Below are 20,000 nucleotides of genomic sequence, written 5' to 3'. Positions count from 1 at the left end.
AGTCAACACAAGACACCAACAACACAAACATTATTAGTCTTTTAACAACCTCTGTTTCACCACCGCATTGTTTGATCAAAGCACTAAACCCATTCACTCCTCAAACACCCAAGGACACGCCTCCACTGACAAGTAAAATTATCTGGGGTTACACAGAGTAAAAAATTACCGGTAAGTCTCACTCTCAGGGGTCAATGGGTTAATGTATAAATGAGCCCATGCTAGACAAAACTAAATCTTCCAAAAGGGGGTCAAATTCTACAATGGTGGTTTTGTCTTTCAACGGTGGCTTAGGCCTGCTGGCATGTAAGATGAAGCGCTTGGGGTATCCATTGGATTGTAATGTCGATATTACTCGTTGCTCTTCCCTAATTTGGTCGGATTTTGTTGTGGGGATTTTTGCCGCCCGATAAGTCAATGACTTAACCACAGCTCGCTTGTGCATACTGGGATGGTGCAATGAAAAAGACAGATAGCGATCAGTGTGGGTAGGTTTCCGGTAGACCGTGGTGGTTAATCTTCCGTCCTCCTGGTGGTGAATCATGGAATCCCAGGAAGGCAATTTTTTCTCTCGCTTTCGCGTTCAATCGTGAACTTAATGCAGGGTTCAAATGAATTCAGATGTTCGAGAAAAGTCCGAAACATTGTTCAGGTGTTCAAAACGTCTTCAGAAATCTCCAGACCTCTCTGGATGATTGATTCCCTATTAAAAATCTGAGCACTCTTACAATTAAAGATGTCACACCTATGATCACAAGATGGTAAGTAGTAGCAGACTATTATATTATTCCTTTAAGTTGACTCATCATTTTTGACGGCTACACATAAATCAATGAGGGCACCTAACATGAAACCCTCACAATAGCCACATGGATTATCTGGGAGTCAATTTTGATGAGGGAGGAAAAGCCTTAAAAAACTTAATTTCCCTTTTCAAAATTATTACAACCTACCCACAAAGAAGTCTGCACCAAGTCTTTCAAGATCCAGTGGAATTTGGCCAGGTGCATGGGCCCCATCAACTAACACCAAAACATTGTAGTGGTGACAAACTTCAGTGATCCTCTTAAATGGTAGCTTTACTGCACTGGTACTAGTAATGGCATCAATGATCGCTATCTTTATTGAAGGGTTTTCCTGCAGCACTTTCTCATAATGTTGAACAATTTCTGTGGCTTGATAATTCACTGATCCAGTCATGTCTGATGTAGGAAATGTGATGTTAAGCACTAATAACTTGGCTTTATTTGCTCTACAGACCTCCTGTGCAGCCATCTGGATTGCACCATAAGTCTGACTGGTGATGAGAATGCCATCACCCTCACAAAGACCCAAACACCACAAAACTGTGTTGATTCCAGATGTTGCATTAGGAACAAAAACGCAGTCATTAAAATTGGCTCTAACAAATTTTGCTACAGTTCTTAAGGACTCATTCCACAGATTCTGTGCCTTATATCTGAACCAACCATCAGGACACCTGTCAACTTCATCCTAAAATTAAGGAAAGCATATCAAAATCAATACAAATGACCAAGCCAAAATGAAAGAAAGATGAATAATATCATTTGTTGGCCTATCTTTAGAACATACTTGGGAAAAATCCAGGTTCTCCTGACAGAAGGCCAACACATGACACTCCAAATGAATATAACATGATTGAGTGAAGTAAGATCACCTGGGTGAGTGTACCATACTCCTGAGAAGAACTGTTTAGGATGACATGGAACGACATTTTGACAACCTGAGCTTAAGTCATCTTTAGACCCCCTGAAGATGACTTCCACTCAGGTTGACTTTCATAATGTCAGTAAATATCATCTTAAATATTCCTTCTCAGGAGTACCCTCACCCGGACGATTGAAATTCACATTATGATATGACTCTTGAGTTCAAACCATTTACAATTCCAGGGCCCAGTTGTTCGAAAACCAATTAACTTAATCCAGGATTAGTGTAAACTTTTGTTTCGTGTTTTCAACTTTTTGTTGAAAGCTCCTTCTGCTTATTTTTGTTTTTCAAGATTTTTAAAGTTTTGTCACATATCAGCGCTGAACAGCATTTGGGAGTAGAGAAATAAACTCCTTGGTTGATTTTTAATCTGGGATTAGTATTAATCAGCTTTTGAACAACCGGGCCCAGGATAACTACTTCAAATGTCCAATATTACAGAACTAGAAGAAAATAACAGCTTTGGTATCAAGTAAAACTTGTTTCAGGTGACAACCTTCCTGTAAATGAAACGATGAATGAGCTTTGACCCTGGTAATTGACCCTGTTCCCCCCTAAAATGGCCACTTTACTGTGACCAACACCAGACGATTTAAGTTGTCAATGGGAACCCATTAGGGACGAAAGGGTAGACAAAACCTACATCCACTCTGAAATGTCCCTCTGTTTCCATGTACGGCACACAGTTCCCGGTGTTGTGGTCTGTCCCATGTGGAAAAGCGGCCATAAGTTAGAAAACTGTTAAAGGTTAATTGCATCACCCTCTCTAAATAAAGTTATTGTATTATCATATCATATCATATTATTCAGATAAATTTCCAAACTTTGTTGTTCCTAAGATTAATACCTGAAACTGCTGACGTGCCTCCAATACTCTCTTAGGAACAGTGCCATATGATCCATGGTTGGTAAAAGTTATGTTTTTATCAAGAATAAAATTGTTTCTTTTCATTCTCTTGCCATACATTGCTTGCCTATAGTCTCGACCAAACAAGAACATAAACATTGCACTCAAGGACTTGAGCAGTGCTCCCTTCCAAACAAAAACCACATAGCTTGTAAAATGATAAAGCCTAAAGGGCAAACAATAAATGCAGAAGATTAAGATGATTTAACACTGAAATCTTCAGCTGAACAAGTGTCTTTGGATATGGTAATCAAAATGTAACACGTCTTCCGTCACATCAGTCCTCTTTAATACCTGCAAATTCATTAATACTCTTTCTGGTCAATCAGACAATGACAATTCAAAATTTAATACGGTTACCGTGGTGTATACGTAAACAACTTTCTTAAAGCCAAGCTTCGATACCTGGAAATGTTACCTCCACAATTACTTTTGACTCAAAGTTTCAAACAAGGTCCTCAAACCATAAATGTGAGAATCTGGTTATTCCACAGCCAATTTTCAGTTCACATTTCCCCTAAATTTAAACTTAAATTTAAAAACAATGCTTTCATACTGTTGAAATTGATTTTTTTTCTCTCTCGTTTACGTATAAACGAACACGGCCGCAAGTAAAAATGGTAAAGTTTCTGGGAAAAAATTAGATGACATGTACATAAGGCTCTATAAGGCTCACCTTTGCATTCGACTGCTTTGGACTGTCTGGAGGGTCGTCTGGAGGGCGTCGATATCGAGGTCCACTTTCCCTTCATTTGCCATTAAGCCAGGTGAATGCTTCCAAGTGATTGATCTGAGTTTTTTGATAAATATGAAGCCTGAGTAAAAGAATTGAACAATTAAGAATAAAAACGAACTGAGAATGACAAGGACCCGTTCTTTATATGAAATTTCGAGGGTTTTCGCCATTCGTATATACTTCCATGGGTCCTTATATGGTACAAGTCCTCGAATAAACGTCACACAGTATATACCATGATGCACTGCAACACTTCTCTGTGCGTCACTCTTCCTCGCGTCGGTTCGTTACGTTGGCTGTGAAGTAGCTTTTTTCGAGGTAGTACAAGCCATCGAAATTCTGTATCTTGTTTGCCCATCCATGCATTATTTTGCAACGATTCGAAAGCACACAGCAGCCTTTCGGAGTCTGCGTTGTTTTCGTCCCCACGGAAGGCTTATTATCCCACTAAAAACGTTTCGCTCTTTCTAGTCAAGGCGTCGATTTCCTACCGCTTTCCACAATGGCAGAAGACGGTGATGCTGAAACCGAATTGTTGGACTACGAAGAGGAGGAGACAGAGACCCCAGTGGAAACTCCGGCAGTCAACGAGAAGGGAAAGAAAGATGTAAAGGGAACATACGTCAGTATTCATAGCTCTGGCTTTCGAGATTTTCTATTGAAGCCGGAACTTCTGCGCGCCATTGTCGATTGTGGATTCGAACATCCTTCCGAAGGTAAGCACGCCAATGAAATTAACCTGATAGCGTGCTTTTATCTCCGATATTTCTAAACTCTTGTGAACTAAAGCAATCGTGTCATCGAGTCGTTAAGTTTTGCTTTTGTTCGCCAAGCTAAGCTTAAAGGACAATGTAAAGGGAATATAGGTGAAGTTTTTTGTGAATAATATATATTGCATCGTGAATTGTTTTAAGATAAAAATATTTTTCAAATGTAGTTAGCTAATCAGACAGCTTACGTTAAGTACTGGACTGCTCCCTCAAAAACGTGTGTGCTCGATCTTTGATATGGACAGGGAAACCAAAATCGCTGCCGAAATTACTCTGAATTCAGGCCTCTCTTTTGTTGTTCATGAGCCGAAGGTTCATGTTCTGTGCCATGTTTCTCATGTTATTTGTAAAAGTAGGCGGTGAGTTAACGTGCATTAGATGGCGAATTTCAGGGTTCGTGCTACTCCTTAAAGTCCTTAAAAAGCCCTGGATTTTAATTTTGGACTTCAAGGGCGCTTGAAAAGCTCTTGAAAAAAGAGTTTGGGTTGGAAACTGCTTGAAAACTCTTTGAAATTTTGCTTGGATGAAAATTGTTGGCATTGCATCATATTAAGTTAAAGAGACATTTCCTAAATTGAGCCCAAAAAGATTAAATGCAAAAATTGAAATGACTGTGCGTGCACTTAACTCGCAGGATGTGGGAAAGAATATGAAGATTGGCTTCAGCAAAGAAACGCGATGTATGGAATAGAAATCTTACAAACACTCCTTGAAAACTCAATTCTGGTTCTTGAAAACTCCTTGAATACCCCAGTAATTTTATATGCAAAATCCAGCACGAACCCTGGAATTTCCCCAGCCGGTCTTCGTTTTCGATACCACCTTCCAAGTTCTCGTAGATCGATCGATATGAACTTCAAATTGATCTCCTACGGTTTTCAAGTAGGCTTTTTCAAGTAAATTTTGATCATGAAAGTTGACTATTTGGTGGAGCGATCTGACTTGGTACGAACTGACCCTAGAAACGAGGTGGCCATACTTCTCTTTCGTTCTTCATCTCCTGTTTGACCATGGGCTTAAACTATGCTTCACTACTAGAATTTTGCAAGTGGACTCATTTTTACTAGATTTTCTAATGTTTTTTTTCTTCCTTCAACAGTTCAACATGAGTGCATCCCTCAGGCAATCCTTGGCATGGACATCATCTGTCAAGCTAAGAGTGGCATGGGCAAGACAGCTGTGTTTGTTCTAGCCACCCTTCAACAGCTAGAGCAAATTGATGGTCAAGTCAGTGTGTTGGTCATGTGTCACACACGAGAGTTGGCCTTCCAGATTTCTAAAGAGTATGAGAGGTTTTCTAAATACATGAATAACATCAAAGTTTCAGTGTTTTTTGGTGGCATAAACATCAAGAAGGACCAGCAGACTCTGAAGACAAACTGTCCACACATAGTTGTTGGCACACCAGGCAGAATTTTGGCACTGGCACGTGAAAAGTCACTGAATCTCAAGCATATCAAGCATTTCATCCTTGACGAGTGCGACAAGATGTTAGAACAGCTTGGTAATTTTTTTCCTTTTAGTTCAAAAGCTTGTAGTTCTTTTTGAAGGAATAGCATTTTATCTCATTTTTTTCCACTCTGAAAGTACTTAGTGTTGTGTATTGAGTTATTTGTGGACACATTCCACTTCGGTTATCGTGGAGGATGAAAACAGAATAGGGTTTTGTGAAGTATACCGTATTTACCCGTGTATAAGTCGATCCCATGTATAAGTCGACCCCCCATTTTTGATGGCAAAAAAAGCAATTTCTTAATTTCTTTGCTAAATGTTCATGGGATACTAATCTTGCATTCTTCGATTTCTGGAACTGTGGATTCACAAAAGATTAAGGGCCTCAAGCGCTTAATAGTTTAGTGGTTCAGCGGTTGTTGTATGTGCGGGCATTTTGTCCTTGAATTTCGAAAAAGTTCTCAGAAAATCCAACATGTAAACCTCAAACTAACCTGTTTCGTTGTTCAAGGATAAAGGGCTTTAGAGGATAAGCACAACATCACAGAAGCAGGAGTCAATCTTTGAAAATAACTTCAAAAACGATGCGAAATGTGCAAGGTTTAATTGGTGCTTGACTTATAATTTCTCACATGGCAAACGAAACAAAACTCGTAAACCAAACAATTCAAAGTTTGCAAAAGCATTTAAATCATCTAGCTTTGTATAAAGAATAAAAAACAATCATTACCAACCAGCATTTTCAGGCAACATGAGTGACGATCATATTTGCACGCAAACACGAGGTATTGCGCCAGGTTACTAAGCCGTTGAAGGATCGCGTTTTATATGAAGAAACAAGAATGTTTTTTAAAGCTTTCCGCCTTTGGAAAACAAAAATTTCCAGTGTCTATTTCATATTTGTGCTTGTGAGTATCTTCAACATTTAAAGTAAAACAAATTCTTTTTCATTTCAACTGGAATTGCTTAATTACATTCATTTTGAAGTCTTTCGTCATTCATTTTGAAGTCTTTTGTCCACTGCGTTCGTTTTGCCCCAAAGACCACATTATGATGTTAATTTTGAATAAATTATTTAGCTGGAACTTGGCTCGAAATCTTTGACCCATGTATAAGTCGAGGGCGATTTTTGGAGCTTCTTTTGAGGCCATAAAAGGTCGACTTATACACGGGTAAATACGGTAACTTTTAATGTTGCATCATGGATCTTAAAATCAGAGTACCATCTAACCATATGCAAATGTTTACCTTGGTGAAGACTCGTCCCTTGACACAAGAAAGCATAAAGGGAGTATGAAAGATGGGGCTTCTGAAATTAAAACTAGAGATTGAATCAATCCTTGCTCAATATCAGACAATTATTGCAATTTTCCCTTCAATAAAAATTATGAAGATATGAAAAAAAAATATCCCATGCCTTTTTTCTGCATCTACGATCAGTATGTTTGCACATGTCTTTTGTACTAAAATTCTTGCCCACTGGAATCCACTGTGTTCGTAATTTGTACCTCCTCATTTTTTTTTGTCACTGGAAAATGCTTGATACATTTGTATTAAGGATTATTGGACTATTGTAGTGAGTGAAGTGCTTGTCATTGTATTCATCAACCAACAAGTCAATTTCTTGTCCTCAGATATGCGAAGAGATGTTCAAGAAGTATTCCGCATGACACCCCATGACAAACAAGTTATGATGTTCAGTGCAACCCTGGCCAAAGAGATCCGACCTGTGTGCAAGAAGTTCATGCAAGATGTAATTATAGCTCCTAAGTTCCATTGTCAAGTCTGTTGTTGAGCATTGATTGTCCTTGCTGAGGCGATGGTGAAGTAGCACTTGGCAATTTCTTGTAGGAGGGTGGCTGGTCCTAATTAATTGTTGGAAATTTTTGGTTTACGGCTGGGTTGTTTTGAGAGTTCTTGTGGTCGAAAATAGGGTTGGAAAATTGTGAAGTGGTTATTATTGTGGAGGAAATTGAAAGTTGGATGTGTAGTTTGAGGTTTTGTTGGTTCTTGTAATACAGGTTGTAGTTGTTGTGGTCTGAATCTTGGCTTGACTGTGTTGAGTTCCTCTGTTATTAAAGTTGTTGGTTGGTAGTCTGTGTTGATTATTTTGTGTGTGTGAGGTGCAACATTTACCATTATTGGCTTGTCAAATCCTGCTGGTCCTTGTATGTCAACATTCGCCCTTCTGCATCGAAGTGCCATGTTGCTGTTTTCAACACCCTGTGGTGTAGGGAGAAGCTGTGCGTGGCCTTAATCTTGGACATCATGATCATGATGGCTAAGCAAGCTGCTGCAAGGAGGGAGACATCTTTGATTTCAAGTCAACTTCCTCAGAGGACGTCAGTTGGTGTCCCAAATCCAAGTGCCCAAACAAGCTACTTGTGTTTCTCTGTGGATCATGTGACATGTTTGTTCCATGTCTTAATCTTTCAGCTTGAAAGTGCTCCATCATTATTTAATTTAAACAAATTTTATTGCCAAACTATTTAAAAACAATAGAGCGTTACCTGTTTGATATTTAAAAAATTTGCCTCACTTCAAGCTGAAAGGTTTTAAGCTTGTTTCTTATTTATCTGTTTGTGTTATCAAATATGCCCTTCCTTGTTAAGTTTTTAGCAAAAGAGCTTAAGTGCTTGTTTCTCAAATGAGGTAGTGATTTAAAGAATGTAGATTAAATTATAGGTACAATGTTTAAGCAGCAGAACTTGAGAAGGAAAGAAAAGACAACCTATGTTTTTTAGCTTTTGGTCACTTTTCTTTGTTTTGTCATGCTTGCCCTCTTTTACTTTACTTTGTGGCCATTTCCTAAACTCTTTCCCTGTGTTTTATGTCACAAACAGTGTTGTTTTCATTTTCCTCGATAAATAGCCAATGGAGGTGTATGTTGACGATGAGACAAAGCTTACGCTGCATGGCCTTCAGCAGTATTATTGCAAACTTAAAGACCAGGAGAAGAATAGAAAGCTTTTTGATCTCCTAGATGTGTTAGAGTTCAATCAGGTACATTTAAATTAATTTGCAGCATCTTTTCAATTCAATTGATAATTTATAGGCTGTCAGACGAAATAATTCAAGTTGAAAGGGATTTAAGCTTAAACAAAACATCCACAAGCCTCCAAATTGCATTTAAACTATTCCAATCACTGTTCCCTCAAACACTACAGGTTCTTTCAAGAAGCTGAAGTCTAGTTGGTTACAGTACTTCCCCAAAACTCACATTGTGTGTTGTGTGGGACACAATGTCATTATATGTATTGCATATTATGCAGATTGCACTATGCAAAATTCGCTGAAGCAATTTTTGTTTTTTCCCCATTTGTCTGTTTGTGCCGATGATTTGTTGACAGAATTTGCTCCTCTGTAAATACCAATTTGATTATCAATGGATTATGACTTCTGTTTCTGCATAATTATCTTATAACTAAGTACCTCAACTCAATCATTTTCTATTTGAGAAGGTAATAAGCTTACCTTTCTATTAAAGTTGGGGGTATGTCCTTTTACCAAGTAGCTACAGCTGTACATGTATGATTATCTCTGGCAGATGCCACATTCGTTGTGTAACCATGGTAAAAACCTGTAGAAAGATCCACCACTTTCGGTTTTTGACCCCTTAAAGGGGCTAGGTCAGTGCCTACTATTGTTATTGCGCATACGTTCTGCGCATCTCCAGATATTCGGATTTCCTACCGCCGATGCTTACTAATACAAGGATATTTTTGCGTGGTTTAAAAATATCCGGAGCAAGTAGATCTCAGTAAGTACTCTTGGTAACCATGCATTTTTGAGAGAGAATTAAGCTTCAATTTGAGAAATAACGCCATACATTGCTTTGTATTTTAAAGCTTTTAACAAATATTTGATGATAAAAATTACGGGCAGAAACATACTTATTAAAAGACAACGTTTCGGTGAAAAGTTTTGCCTTTATCGACTCTTTTGCCTTTATCGAGTCGATAAAGGCAAAACTTTTCACCTAGCCTCTAGGGACTTTGAACTTAATCTTGAACATTAATATTTGAGTTATCTGTAAAATATAATAATTATATTTGACCTGATGATGGTGTCATGAGGACACCGAAATGTTGTCTTTAATAAGTATGTTTCTGCCCGTAATTTTTATCATCAAATCCATTACATTATCATGTTTACAAATATTATTCATGAATTATCTTTGAAAAATGCGTGGTTACCCCAGATTTTTTGGTTTTGGATTTCAATAACAGTTGTTAAGATCTACATTTTGTGCATAATCACACACCGGGGCAAAAATATCTTTAATTAGTAGGCACTGTCCTTAATATACTACAAAATTCTTTGCATTCTAGGATGTAATTCTTCTAGTCAAATATTCTCTCCAATGTCCTGTGGAAAACCCCAACATAACATGTGTCATTAGCTGTCAGGGTAGCAGGCTAATCATTAAAGACCTGTTTGCTGTGATCATTCTTCTTGAAATGGGAATATGGACAGAAAAATGGTCCTTTTCTGTCATATTGAGATTGAAACGATTTAAGGGGATGTTTTCTCTGGTTCTTGAATTTGGTGTTTGACTTGATAATTATTGACATTGTTCTGACAGGTGATCATCTTTGTCAAGACAGTGCAGCGGTGTAAGGCTCTTGCAGAGCTGCTGGTAGAACAGAACTTCCCTGCCATTTTTATCCACAGGGGAATGAATCAGGAAGATAGGTGAGGCAGAGAATTAAAATTCATGGTGCCCGGCTGTGTGCTGACATATGCATTCGTTTAAGCTCTGTGTTTAATTGCCTTGAGATGATTATCAATTGAAAATCAGTTTAAAACTAGGGGACCTTGTGTCATAAACACTCGCTTTATTAGGAACATGTTTTGCAGTTTCTTACAATAAATTGTTACAAATATTGCACACAAAAAGACTGCTAGTATCCCAATTGTCATCGGATTTTGTTCAGGCATATTTATGTAGTCATTTGTTGTGATTTGTTCCAGGTTATCACATTATAAACAGTTCAAAGATTTCTCAAAGAGAATGCTTGTGGCCACCAATCTGTTTGGACGTGGAATGGACATTGAGAGAGTGAATATTGTGTTTAATTATGACATGCCTGATGACTCTGACACCTATCTTCATAGGGTTAGTAAATTTGTCATTGACTCGTGAGATATTTCATATTTTAGTATTTGATGGACGTGTTCAAAATGGAGGGCTGTTTTTTCTTTAAAACAGATGTGTCTGGTGTTGAAATTCTTGTTGAAAATAATATGGGTTGTTAATTCTGTCAGGTTGCTAGGGCTGGTCGATTTGGAACCAAGGGTTTGGCAATCACATTTGTCTGTGATGAAAAAGATGCAAAAGTTCTAAACGAAGTCCAAGATCGCTTTGAAGTCAATGTTGGGGAACTTCCAGAGGAAATAGATCTCACCTCGTACAGTAAGTGTTCTTATTTGGCGGTTAGTCTAAAATTACTTTAACAAAGTTTGAAAATTTCCAGTAAATTGCTGTAACTTGTTAACTAACAAAGGGGTCTCTCATTGACAAGTAATATCACGTGGTGTTGGCCAAATAGAAAAATCTCTTGCTCACAGACCTTTGTCAGCTTGACAACCAAGTGATCATATCTTGATGCTCTCCAACCCTGGCTAGATGGGTGAAATTGGAAAATGAAAAAAATTGTTTCGACCAAAGACACTATTTAATCTAAGGGTGCGTTCGATTGACCATATTCCGGAATAAGAATACTTGGAGTGATGAGATAAAACGGCATGTCTAGCGTTTTGAAACAACAAGGATAATAAAGATATGTTTAAAATAGCATTTTAGCAGGTTTTTGACAATTTTAATGTGAATCTCCGTAAAAACGAAGGATTTCTATCTTCTATTCCACGTATTCCTATTCCGGAATACGGTCAATCGAACGCACCCTAAGAAACATGAGTAGAAAACGATAAATTTACTACATGAAAGTGGTCTGTCATGGAAGTGAGAGCGTTGATTGTACTGAGTGGGTACCACATTTGCTCTTATCACACACCTGGTGCGTTTCGTTCTCTAACTCAAGTTCATTCTCCAACAGTTGAAGCAGTTCGCTGAAGAAGGCAAGACGTTACCCACAGTTGAATCAAGAATACTTTGTATTTCATGAAGAATCTCATCAACATTTGTCGTTTTAACTTGCACGATAGCTGTGGCATACACGTTTTATCACCTTGTAAAATATATCAAGTTTAATTTGCTTTCAGTTCTTATTTTCCCTTATTGTGTGTATTTTTACTGATGAATGAAATAAAAAAAAAACGTTGTTCAAGTTATGATTGCGAATAGTTTAATAAATTACCCGTCACCTCAACACATTTTTCGACTTTATTTATTCTACGAAATCGTCCCAAATACGTCGTGTTGTTCTCAAGTATCAAACGCATTCCCCTTCATCTCTGTTATTGATCGAAATATGACCCTCTCCCCATCTTTGAAAGCCAATAGATCACTGAAATTTGAATCAAAAGGTTCTAAAAACAACTCGATGTATTGGTGACGATGTCGGAGAATAAATAAAGTGGAAAAGTGTGCTGATGACAGGGTTTTCTTTAAGGTTTTAAGTAGCCGGAGTTTTTTGCAAAGTAGACAGTTGTGGGTCCGGGGGCATGCTCTCCCGGAAAATTCTTTAAAACTGAATGCCGGAAAGTGCATTTTCTGGCATTTTGGGCCATGAAACTCAGACATGGAGGGATGAATCAAGCTGCAATTATACTATGAAAACCATGTTACTCAAAGAAAGACGAAGTGACATTTCAATAATACAACCCTATAAACAAAAAGTGGAGTGATATTTTTTGTATCTTTTTGGTGGTTTTGCTGGAGCTAACGAGCCTGGCAAATATTGCCACTTGACAACTTGTAAACATGGCACATACTTGAAGGACTAGACCAGCAAAGGCTTCTAATTGGTTGTTAACTAGAGAAGCTGATTGGAGGATACTAATTGGCCAGTGGCGTAAAGGATGTTTCGATCCTGTTTAGGTGTGAAGATGACACACATTCGTTCATTGTGTAATTAGCGGGAAAATATGCTTGCGGAACTTGTTTTTAGTAATTTCGAAAATTGAAAATCACTCGAGCGGTTTAAGAGTGATGTATTTTTTTTCCGAAGAGTTTAGGAGTTCCGTAAAGCAGTGAGAGTTGATCAAGAGTGACGTTGGATAAAGATCCGTTGTCATGTTGAAGCGTAGAGCCCGGGGGGGGGGGGGGGGGGACTCCCATATGAAACAGACGGGGATGCTCGTCGTCTCGCTTAGGGGTGTAAATTTTGGATTTTGGTCTCGCTTAGGGTGTTCCGGGCAAAGCGCCAATACTTTATGCCACCAAGGTCTCGTTTAGGGTTCCGCGAAGTAACACAGAATTACGCGAAGAGAAACAGAAGTCAAATTTCCTTTTAAATTTCTTTTTAGATAAAAGCATTCGATGATTATGCCTTTTTATCATTAAAACTCATTGCGTGTCGTATTTTAGGGGTCAAAATTTGCTTAAGCCACGCCTAGATTGGTCTCCTTTAGGGGTTAAATTCAAAATTTCCGACGAGCATCCCCGTCTGTTTCATATGGGAGTCCCCCCCCCATCCCCCCCGGGGCGTAGAGATGCCTTCGAGAGGACGAGCACTTACGCGGGCAAGTAGGATTTAACTCCGAGGAGCGTTACGTTCACGTGTTTAAATAAAGTCTACGAGTCCTCAGCTTCTACGTTCGCTATAAATGATCAACTGAAACGTTCGAAGTGAAAACGAAGGAGCGGTTAGTGAATGATCAGGGGCTAGTTTTGTTTACTCGGAGCACAGGTAACCCAGGCTCACTGTGTGCGTCACGTAGGTATTAAAATATAGAGAACATGTGAGGCGAAGTTTAGGTCTGAAAATTTGCTAGAAAATGGTAATAAAAATCGATAAAACTTACCATGTGGTGAGCTGTTGTTGTCTTTAATACGTACACGAAGTTTCGGGGAAAATGGTCCCCGTTCACCTTCCTTCATAATATAGTGACAAGGTAGGAGACGGAAGCCAGCGTCGCGACTCCGATCGACCCCAAACAAGCACGATTTTTTCCGCGAAAATCAAATCCAGTCGCTAAATAAACACGCCAGGTTCGTGGAATAGGAATTTCTCTAAACCATAAATCCACTGAAGCATCTCCAGGTAGCAACGCGGAGCCACCAGACTCCGTAAAACTTGTAAGTTAACCTGCTAAAATGGCGGCCAGAAAGCGTGGTACTCACGAAGTGCCCAATTCAAAATGGCACTGAACTCTGGACGCCTGGTGACGAGTATAATAAGTTTTGGAGGGAGGGGAGTCCCAAACAAAACTCACTGAGCAATTTGGGACTCCCCTCCCTCGAGGGAGACTTATTATACTCGTCACCAGGCGTCCAGAGTTCAGTGCCATTTTGAATTGGGCACTTCGTGAGTACCACGCTTTCTGGCCGCCATTTTAGCAGGTTAACTTACAAGTTTTACGGAGTCTGGTGGCTCCGTGTTGCTACCTGGAGATGCTTCAGTAGATTCATGGTTTAGAGAAATTCCTATTCCACGAACCTGGCATGTTTATTTAGCGACTGGATTTGATTTTCGCGGAAAAAATCGTGCTTGTTTTGGGTCGATCGGAGTCGCGACGCTGGCTTCCGTCTCCTACCTTGTCACTATATTATGAAGGAAGGTGAACGGGGACCATTTTCCCCGAAACTTCGTGTAAGTATTAAAAACAACAACAGCTCACCACATGATAAGTTTTATCGATTTTTATTACCATTTTCTGGCAAATTTTCAGACCTAAACTTCGCCTCATATGTTCTCTATATTTTAATACCTACGTGACGCACACAGTGAGCCTGGGTTACCTGTGCTCGGAGTTGTGGTAAGAGAGTAAGAGATGCGTGAACGCAGGCTGAGCGTGTTGCTAGCAGAACATCATATGTAAATTTCCTTCTGGTTTGAGAACAAACCTTTTGAAGGTGCTTCTTTGTTTACAAGTTTTTTTATGATTACGGCGTGATTAAAGGAAGTTTTGCGCGAACTAAACGTCCTTGAGTGATTTTTCCTTCCTGTAAGATACAATCGGTGGCTGTTTAAAGATATCGAAATCCAATATGGCGGACCACAGGTAACCCAGGCTCACTGTGTGCGTCACGTAGGTATTAAAATATAGAGAACATATGAGGCGAAGTTTAGGTCTGAAAATTTGCCAGAAAATGGTAATAAAAATCGATAAAACTTATCATGTGGTGAGCTGTTGTTGTTTTTAATACTTACACGAAGTTTCGGGGAAAATGGTCCCCGTTCACCTTCCTTCATAATATAGTGACAAGGTAGGAGACGGAAGCCAGCGTCGCGACTCCGATCGACCCAAAACAAGCACGATTTTTTCCGCGAAAATCAAATCCAGTCGCTAAATAAACATGCCAGGTTCGTGGAATAGGAATTTCTCTAAACCATGAATCTACTGAAGCATCTCCAGGTAGCAACACGGAGCCACCAGACTCCGTAAAACTTGTAAGTTAACCTGCTAAAATGGCGGCCAGAAAGCGTGGTACTCACGAAGTGCCCAATTCAAAATGGCACTGAACTCTGGACGCCTGGTGACGAGTATAATAAGTCTCCCTCGAGGGAGGGGAGTCCCAAATTGCTCAGTGAGTTTTGTTTGGGACTCCCCTCCCTCCAAAACTTATTATACTCGTCACCAGGCGTCCAGAGTTCAGTGCCATTTTGAATTGGGCACTTCGTGAGTACCACGCTTTCTGGCCGCCATTTTAGCAGGTTAACTTACAAGTTTTACGGAGTCTGGTGGCTCCGCGTTGCTACCTGGAGATGCTTCAGTGGATTTATGGTTTAGAGAAATTCCTATTCCACGAACCTGGCGTGTTTATTTAGCGACTGGATTTGATTTTCGCGGAAAAAATCGTGCTTGTTTGGGGTCGATCGGAGTCGCGACGCTGGCTTCCGTCTCCTACCTTGTCACTATATTATGAAGGAAGGTGAACGGGGACCATTTTCCCCGAAACTTCGTGTACGTATTAAAGACAACAACAGCTCACCACATGGTAAGTTTTATCGATTTTTATTACCATTTTCTAGCAAATTTTCAGACCTAAACTTCGCCTCACATGTTCTCTATATTTTAATACCTACGTGACGCACACAGTGAGCCTGGGTTACCTGTGGGCGGACAACAAATCATATTGTTCCTCCTTTCCCGCCACCGCGGCAAGATTTTTTCAAAACGAAAGTCTCAAGCATAACGTTTTTAAACTGCCCTTGAGTCAAAAGTCTTTTGTGTGTTTTCAGAAAAGATAGGCACTGCAAATTTTTATTTTTATTGAGCCCGAGTAGTTTAGACCTCATAAACATCATCTCCTCTACATGTCTTGACTCTTCAAACAATGAAAGTAGCCGGCGAAACCTGACAGAGAAGCCGGCGAACTTCGCCGGCTGCCGGCTCTTATATACAACCCTGCTGATGTAATAGCAGGGTTCGTGGTACTCCTTGAAGTGCTGGAAAACGGACTGCGCAAAATAACAAAAACTGAAATACAATCAAACAAAAACGCGTAGTGTATAGCATAAGCTTACAACAATCTGAATATAAGCTAGTAGATACAAAACAACAATTCAATACTAGAAAATACTAATACTAATTTAGTCATTGGGTATTTAATTTAGAGGGTGAAGAGACGGTCGTAAGACTCGAATGAATATAAATGAAGACAACGCAGTATATACCGACACCCAGCTAATGAAGCATTGTGGCATAGTGTCACATAACACCCAAGGGAGGTTACGTAACCCATGATGACAGGGCTTAAAAACGGCTGGACATGCGCACTAAGACTCAGGCTTCCTCCCGCCATTCGATTTTCAAAATGGCGGACGACGAATGCAGATTTGACACGTCATTGTAACGGCCATTTCCAACGTCTTGCTCGCCCAAGGCCTTCAACTCCAAAGTGAATGAAAGGCACAACTGTTCAGTGCTGCCGTTTTGATCATGATGGCAGACATCGGAACGGTGATTTCAGAACTATCAAGCAATCGACACAGCTCTCTTGAAGAGAATCTTTCACCGTTTCAGAATTTGCTCAAGGTACAGTTTTGCCGTGAACTAAGGGCGTTTCGATTTCTCTAAGGTTTTGAAAAGCATTTTTGGATAGGTTATTTGTTACTGTGACACATATCAAAAATGACTTTTGATTCGTTTTGATGAAAGTTTTAAATTCCTTGTTGTTCATGGACTTCAATGACATTTCATACGGAACAAACGGAGGAGCCATTCGTGAGTTGAAAACACTTTCGTCTCTGTTGTTGTTGTTGTTGTCTTCGTCTCTTGTTCAGTCACTGATAAGACTTTAAAGTATGCCTGGAGTTCAAAGAGTCGTTTCTCATTCAATTCGTGGGCAGATGAGAGTCTGTGGCAAAATTGAAGGTTATGTTTCGTCTAGTTAGCAATGGTACATAAAACCTGAAGTTAATAAACTGCTTTAGTGTGTTTGAAATCTTGTGTCGTGTCTTTCTATTTTAGACCACCTTTACACGATTCTTGCTCAACGACTGCACTTTCGGCCAAGGATTTTTCTCGCAAAAATCCGCGGCTGACCGGCGTCGCCTCCTCGGCTGTTTAGTTTATGTTTTGTTGTTGCAAGTTTGTTAGGGTTTTTAAACTTTTTTCTCTTCATGATGTATTATGTTAACGTAACCTCAGAAACCCACCTGTTGGGGGAACCTATTATTTTCTATTCCCTGGATAGCGCTTATACCCGTCCATCAGCCAAACTTCGGACTGTGGAGATCTGAGGAAAAGAATTTAGGTGCCGGAAAAGGAAAGGGAAAGTGACAAAGAATGAGAGAGTAGGCTGCTAACAAAAATTTCGATCTATCCATCTAAATAGATACACAAATATATTTGCACATTGTCATTGATCTAATAACAAAAACAAATTGAAGCACAAGAAATTTCCAAGAAATCTTGCTGCACAAATTGCCACCCAATTACAAATGAGGCTCTCCTTTTATTTCACATGCAACAGTCATTTCTCAGCAAAAGGCTCAACTTCGGGAGAAAAATGAGGAACTCAAGGATGAAACTAAAATCATTCAGAGAAAAATAAAAGATAAACAGTTTAGTCCCTCTGAAATGTTGCACACACCCAGACCCATCTCGCCAAATAAATGAAAATACCTTCAGCACAGTCAACCATTTAAATCCATTAATGTATCAATATGCACATTCTCCACACTGTTCTCCAGACATTTCCTATGGTACATACATGTATAAGGAGAATAATTTATTTCACAATCAAGTCCTTTTTCACTCGTAGATCATTTCCCATTTTCTCAAGAACCTTCATGTCTGATCAGTTAAGAGACATTAACATAAGGAGAAATAAAATATTGGTAACTCTTAGGGGTTAAAGGGCTCAACATTCACTAAAACCTACACCTATCAGGGTGGATTCATAACTGCATGCCAAGACATTGCCATTCTGAGTTACCAGGGACACTGCCACATCTTAGGTTCTTTTAAAACAATGATAACAAATCAGCCTTGTCATCAAATTAATTAATAAGAAATGTAAACAGAGTACATGAACATTTGCCACATAACAAACTATGTATACAATATAAAATTCAATAAGCTTGAACTCTTCAGTACCTAAATGTAGGACATTTTTGCATTAATGTTGCTATGAAAATGGAACAAGTGAAACCTCTTTTTATTTGCCCCATTTTGAAATCATTTTTCAAAAGGAGAAACCACCTTTAGCACACTTTTCCAGCAATTTCACAAGGCCCTCACCAGACACTAAGCAGATGGTGGAGAAAATCTATATGTCCCTTCCAAGATGGAAAGCTTTTGTGAGGAGCTAGCCTGCGAATGCAGATTTACATCCGCGTTCGCAGGCTACAGGCTACAGGCAGAAATACATCCGCGTTCGCAGGCTAGCGAGGAGCATGCACCAGGAATGTTTGAAAATATTTTGATGCTAAATTTAACAACGAAAAGAGAACCCCCTCACAAAAAAGAAGAAAGCTTCAAAAGTCAAGGGTTGTAGCAGTTCTGCAGAAATTGAGTTTCTTTCGAACCAGGTAGTTAACTAAAAATGTTCAAACATTTAAACAAAGGAAGTTCTGTGATGCATTTATGAAATTATACTCAACGAATAGGAAACCCAAATTAATTTAAAGGGCATATAGGTGAAAAGACTCTGGTGGACAGCATATGTAAATATGAGTCAACTAAATGCTTGATAACAAAAAACAGCTTCATATGAAATGTAAATTGAACAGAAGACATTTGTCATTAAGAACAAATTCTAATAAAATGTTGGTCTGTTCAACAGAAAAATAACTACAAAAGGCCAATGGTCTTAATTTAACCCATTGGCTCCCAGGGGTTCCCCATTGACGAGTAAAATCGTCTGGCGTTAGACAGAGTAAGATACTAAGTCTGGCCAGCATGGATAAGCATGTGTTAACCAGGTTACTGAGAAAGTTACAGTCAAAACAGCTCAAGCGTTCCTCTGATGAGCAGATTCATGAGTTCATTGTTGCAAATTTTATATCGGTAACCATTTGAATAATCTGTTTGTCGAATGAATGGTGCAAAATTCAACTCAATCCTCAGTTGAAAACTCGAATTTTGATTGGAATATTGCTGGCTTCTGGTGCCAGGCTGCCGTGGGAATTTCACAGGTTTACTGATTTGCATAATCTTCCAAACAATTGTCATTTCACTCTAGCAACATTACCATTTTGTAATCTTACCAGTATCCTCAAACTTGAGACACCATGTTTTTGAATTAAAGATTGGATAGAGAAATTAATTTTAAAATAAAGGCAAATCACGCTTGTTACGACCTTGGCAGATTATGCAAATTGCTACACCTGTCAAATTCTCACGCTGGCCTGGCACCGGAAGTGAGCGATAATCCAATCAAAATTCAAGTTTTGACCTGAGGCTTGATTGAGTTTTGCATCACTCATCCGAAAACCAGATTGTTGAAATGATTCCTGAAATCAAATCTGCAATAATGAACTCATTAATCTGCTCGTCAGAGGAACGCTTGAGCTGCTTTGACTGTAAAGTGAAGGGATTGTGTGCATGTTGTTGTATATCAGTTAATCTTCTAATCTTGTATATGGGGGAGATTGTGATGTTGAATATATTTTTACACAATGTTATTGGCTGCTCTATGTGGGGAAAAAAACATTTATCTATGCACAACAACACCCATGTACCACAACTACTGCCTGGCACATGTGCACTGGTCTCATGGACATACAGCCATCTGTTTCAGCCATCCCATGACCAGCAGAATGTCAAAAATTCCATCATGTTGTCCCTGTCGTGACCAAAACTGGTACAATCAAACAGTATAGAGGAG

The 20,000-nt window shown here is 39.2% G+C and overlaps 2 protein-coding genes across 2 annotated transcripts in view; one reads left to right on the top strand and one right to left on the bottom strand.

Moving 5' to 3' along the window:
- LOC138030779 (uncharacterized) overlaps window positions 1–3,595 on the bottom strand; it is a 4,279-nt gene extending 684 nt beyond the window's left edge. Inside the window, exons 1-3 of the mRNA XM_068878656.1 lie at window positions 3,315–3,595; window positions 2,579–2,804; window positions 954–1,494 (exon numbers count right to left, since the gene is read on the bottom strand). Of these exons, the coding sequence (XP_068734757.1) occupies window positions 954–1,494; window positions 2,579–2,804; window positions 3,315–3,544 (997 nt within the window). The 5' untranslated portion in view covers window positions 3,545–3,595. The remainder of the gene's footprint in view (window positions 1–953; window positions 1,495–2,578; window positions 2,805–3,314) is intronic.
- A 22-nt stretch (window positions 3,596–3,617) lies between these two features.
- LOC138030773 (spliceosome RNA helicase Ddx39b) lies at window positions 3,618–11,886 on the top strand. Its single transcript, XM_068878650.1, has 9 exons — window positions 3,618–3,692; window positions 3,846–4,090; window positions 5,244–5,648; window positions 7,231–7,349; window positions 8,468–8,599; window positions 10,182–10,291; window positions 10,571–10,715; window positions 10,865–11,012; window positions 11,656–11,886. Exons 2-9 carry the CDS (start codon window positions 3,877–3,879, stop codon window positions 11,670–11,672), a joined length of 1,290 nt encoding a protein of 429 aa, XP_068734751.1. The 5' UTR covers window positions 3,618–3,692; window positions 3,846–3,876; the 3' UTR covers window positions 11,673–11,886.
- The last annotated feature ends 8,114 nt before the right edge of the window (window positions 11,887–20,000 follow it).

Source organism: Montipora capricornis, chromosome 2 (assembly GCF_036669925.1).
Source record: "Montipora capricornis isolate CH-2021 chromosome 2, ASM3666992v2, whole genome shotgun sequence".
In the NCBI taxonomy this organism is placed as follows: domain Eukaryota; kingdom Metazoa; phylum Cnidaria; class Anthozoa; order Scleractinia; family Acroporidae; genus Montipora; species Montipora capricornis.
This window is presented reverse-complemented; position numbering and strand designations above follow the sequence as displayed.

Excerpts from the sequence above, each read along its gene's own strand:
- LOC138030773 (XM_068878650.1), top strand. The coding sequence starts at position 3,877 with ATGGCAGAAGACGGTGATGCTGAAACCGAATTGTTGGACTACGAAGAG. Across the intron at positions 7,350-8,467 it reads GCAAGAAGTTCATGCAAGAT|CCAATGGAGGTGTATGTTGA; the intron begins GTAATTATAGCT and ends CTCGATAAATAG. Across the intron at positions 10,716-10,864 it reads CTGACACCTATCTTCATAGG|GTTGCTAGGGCTGGTCGATT; the intron begins GTTAGTAAATTT and ends TAATTCTGTCAG.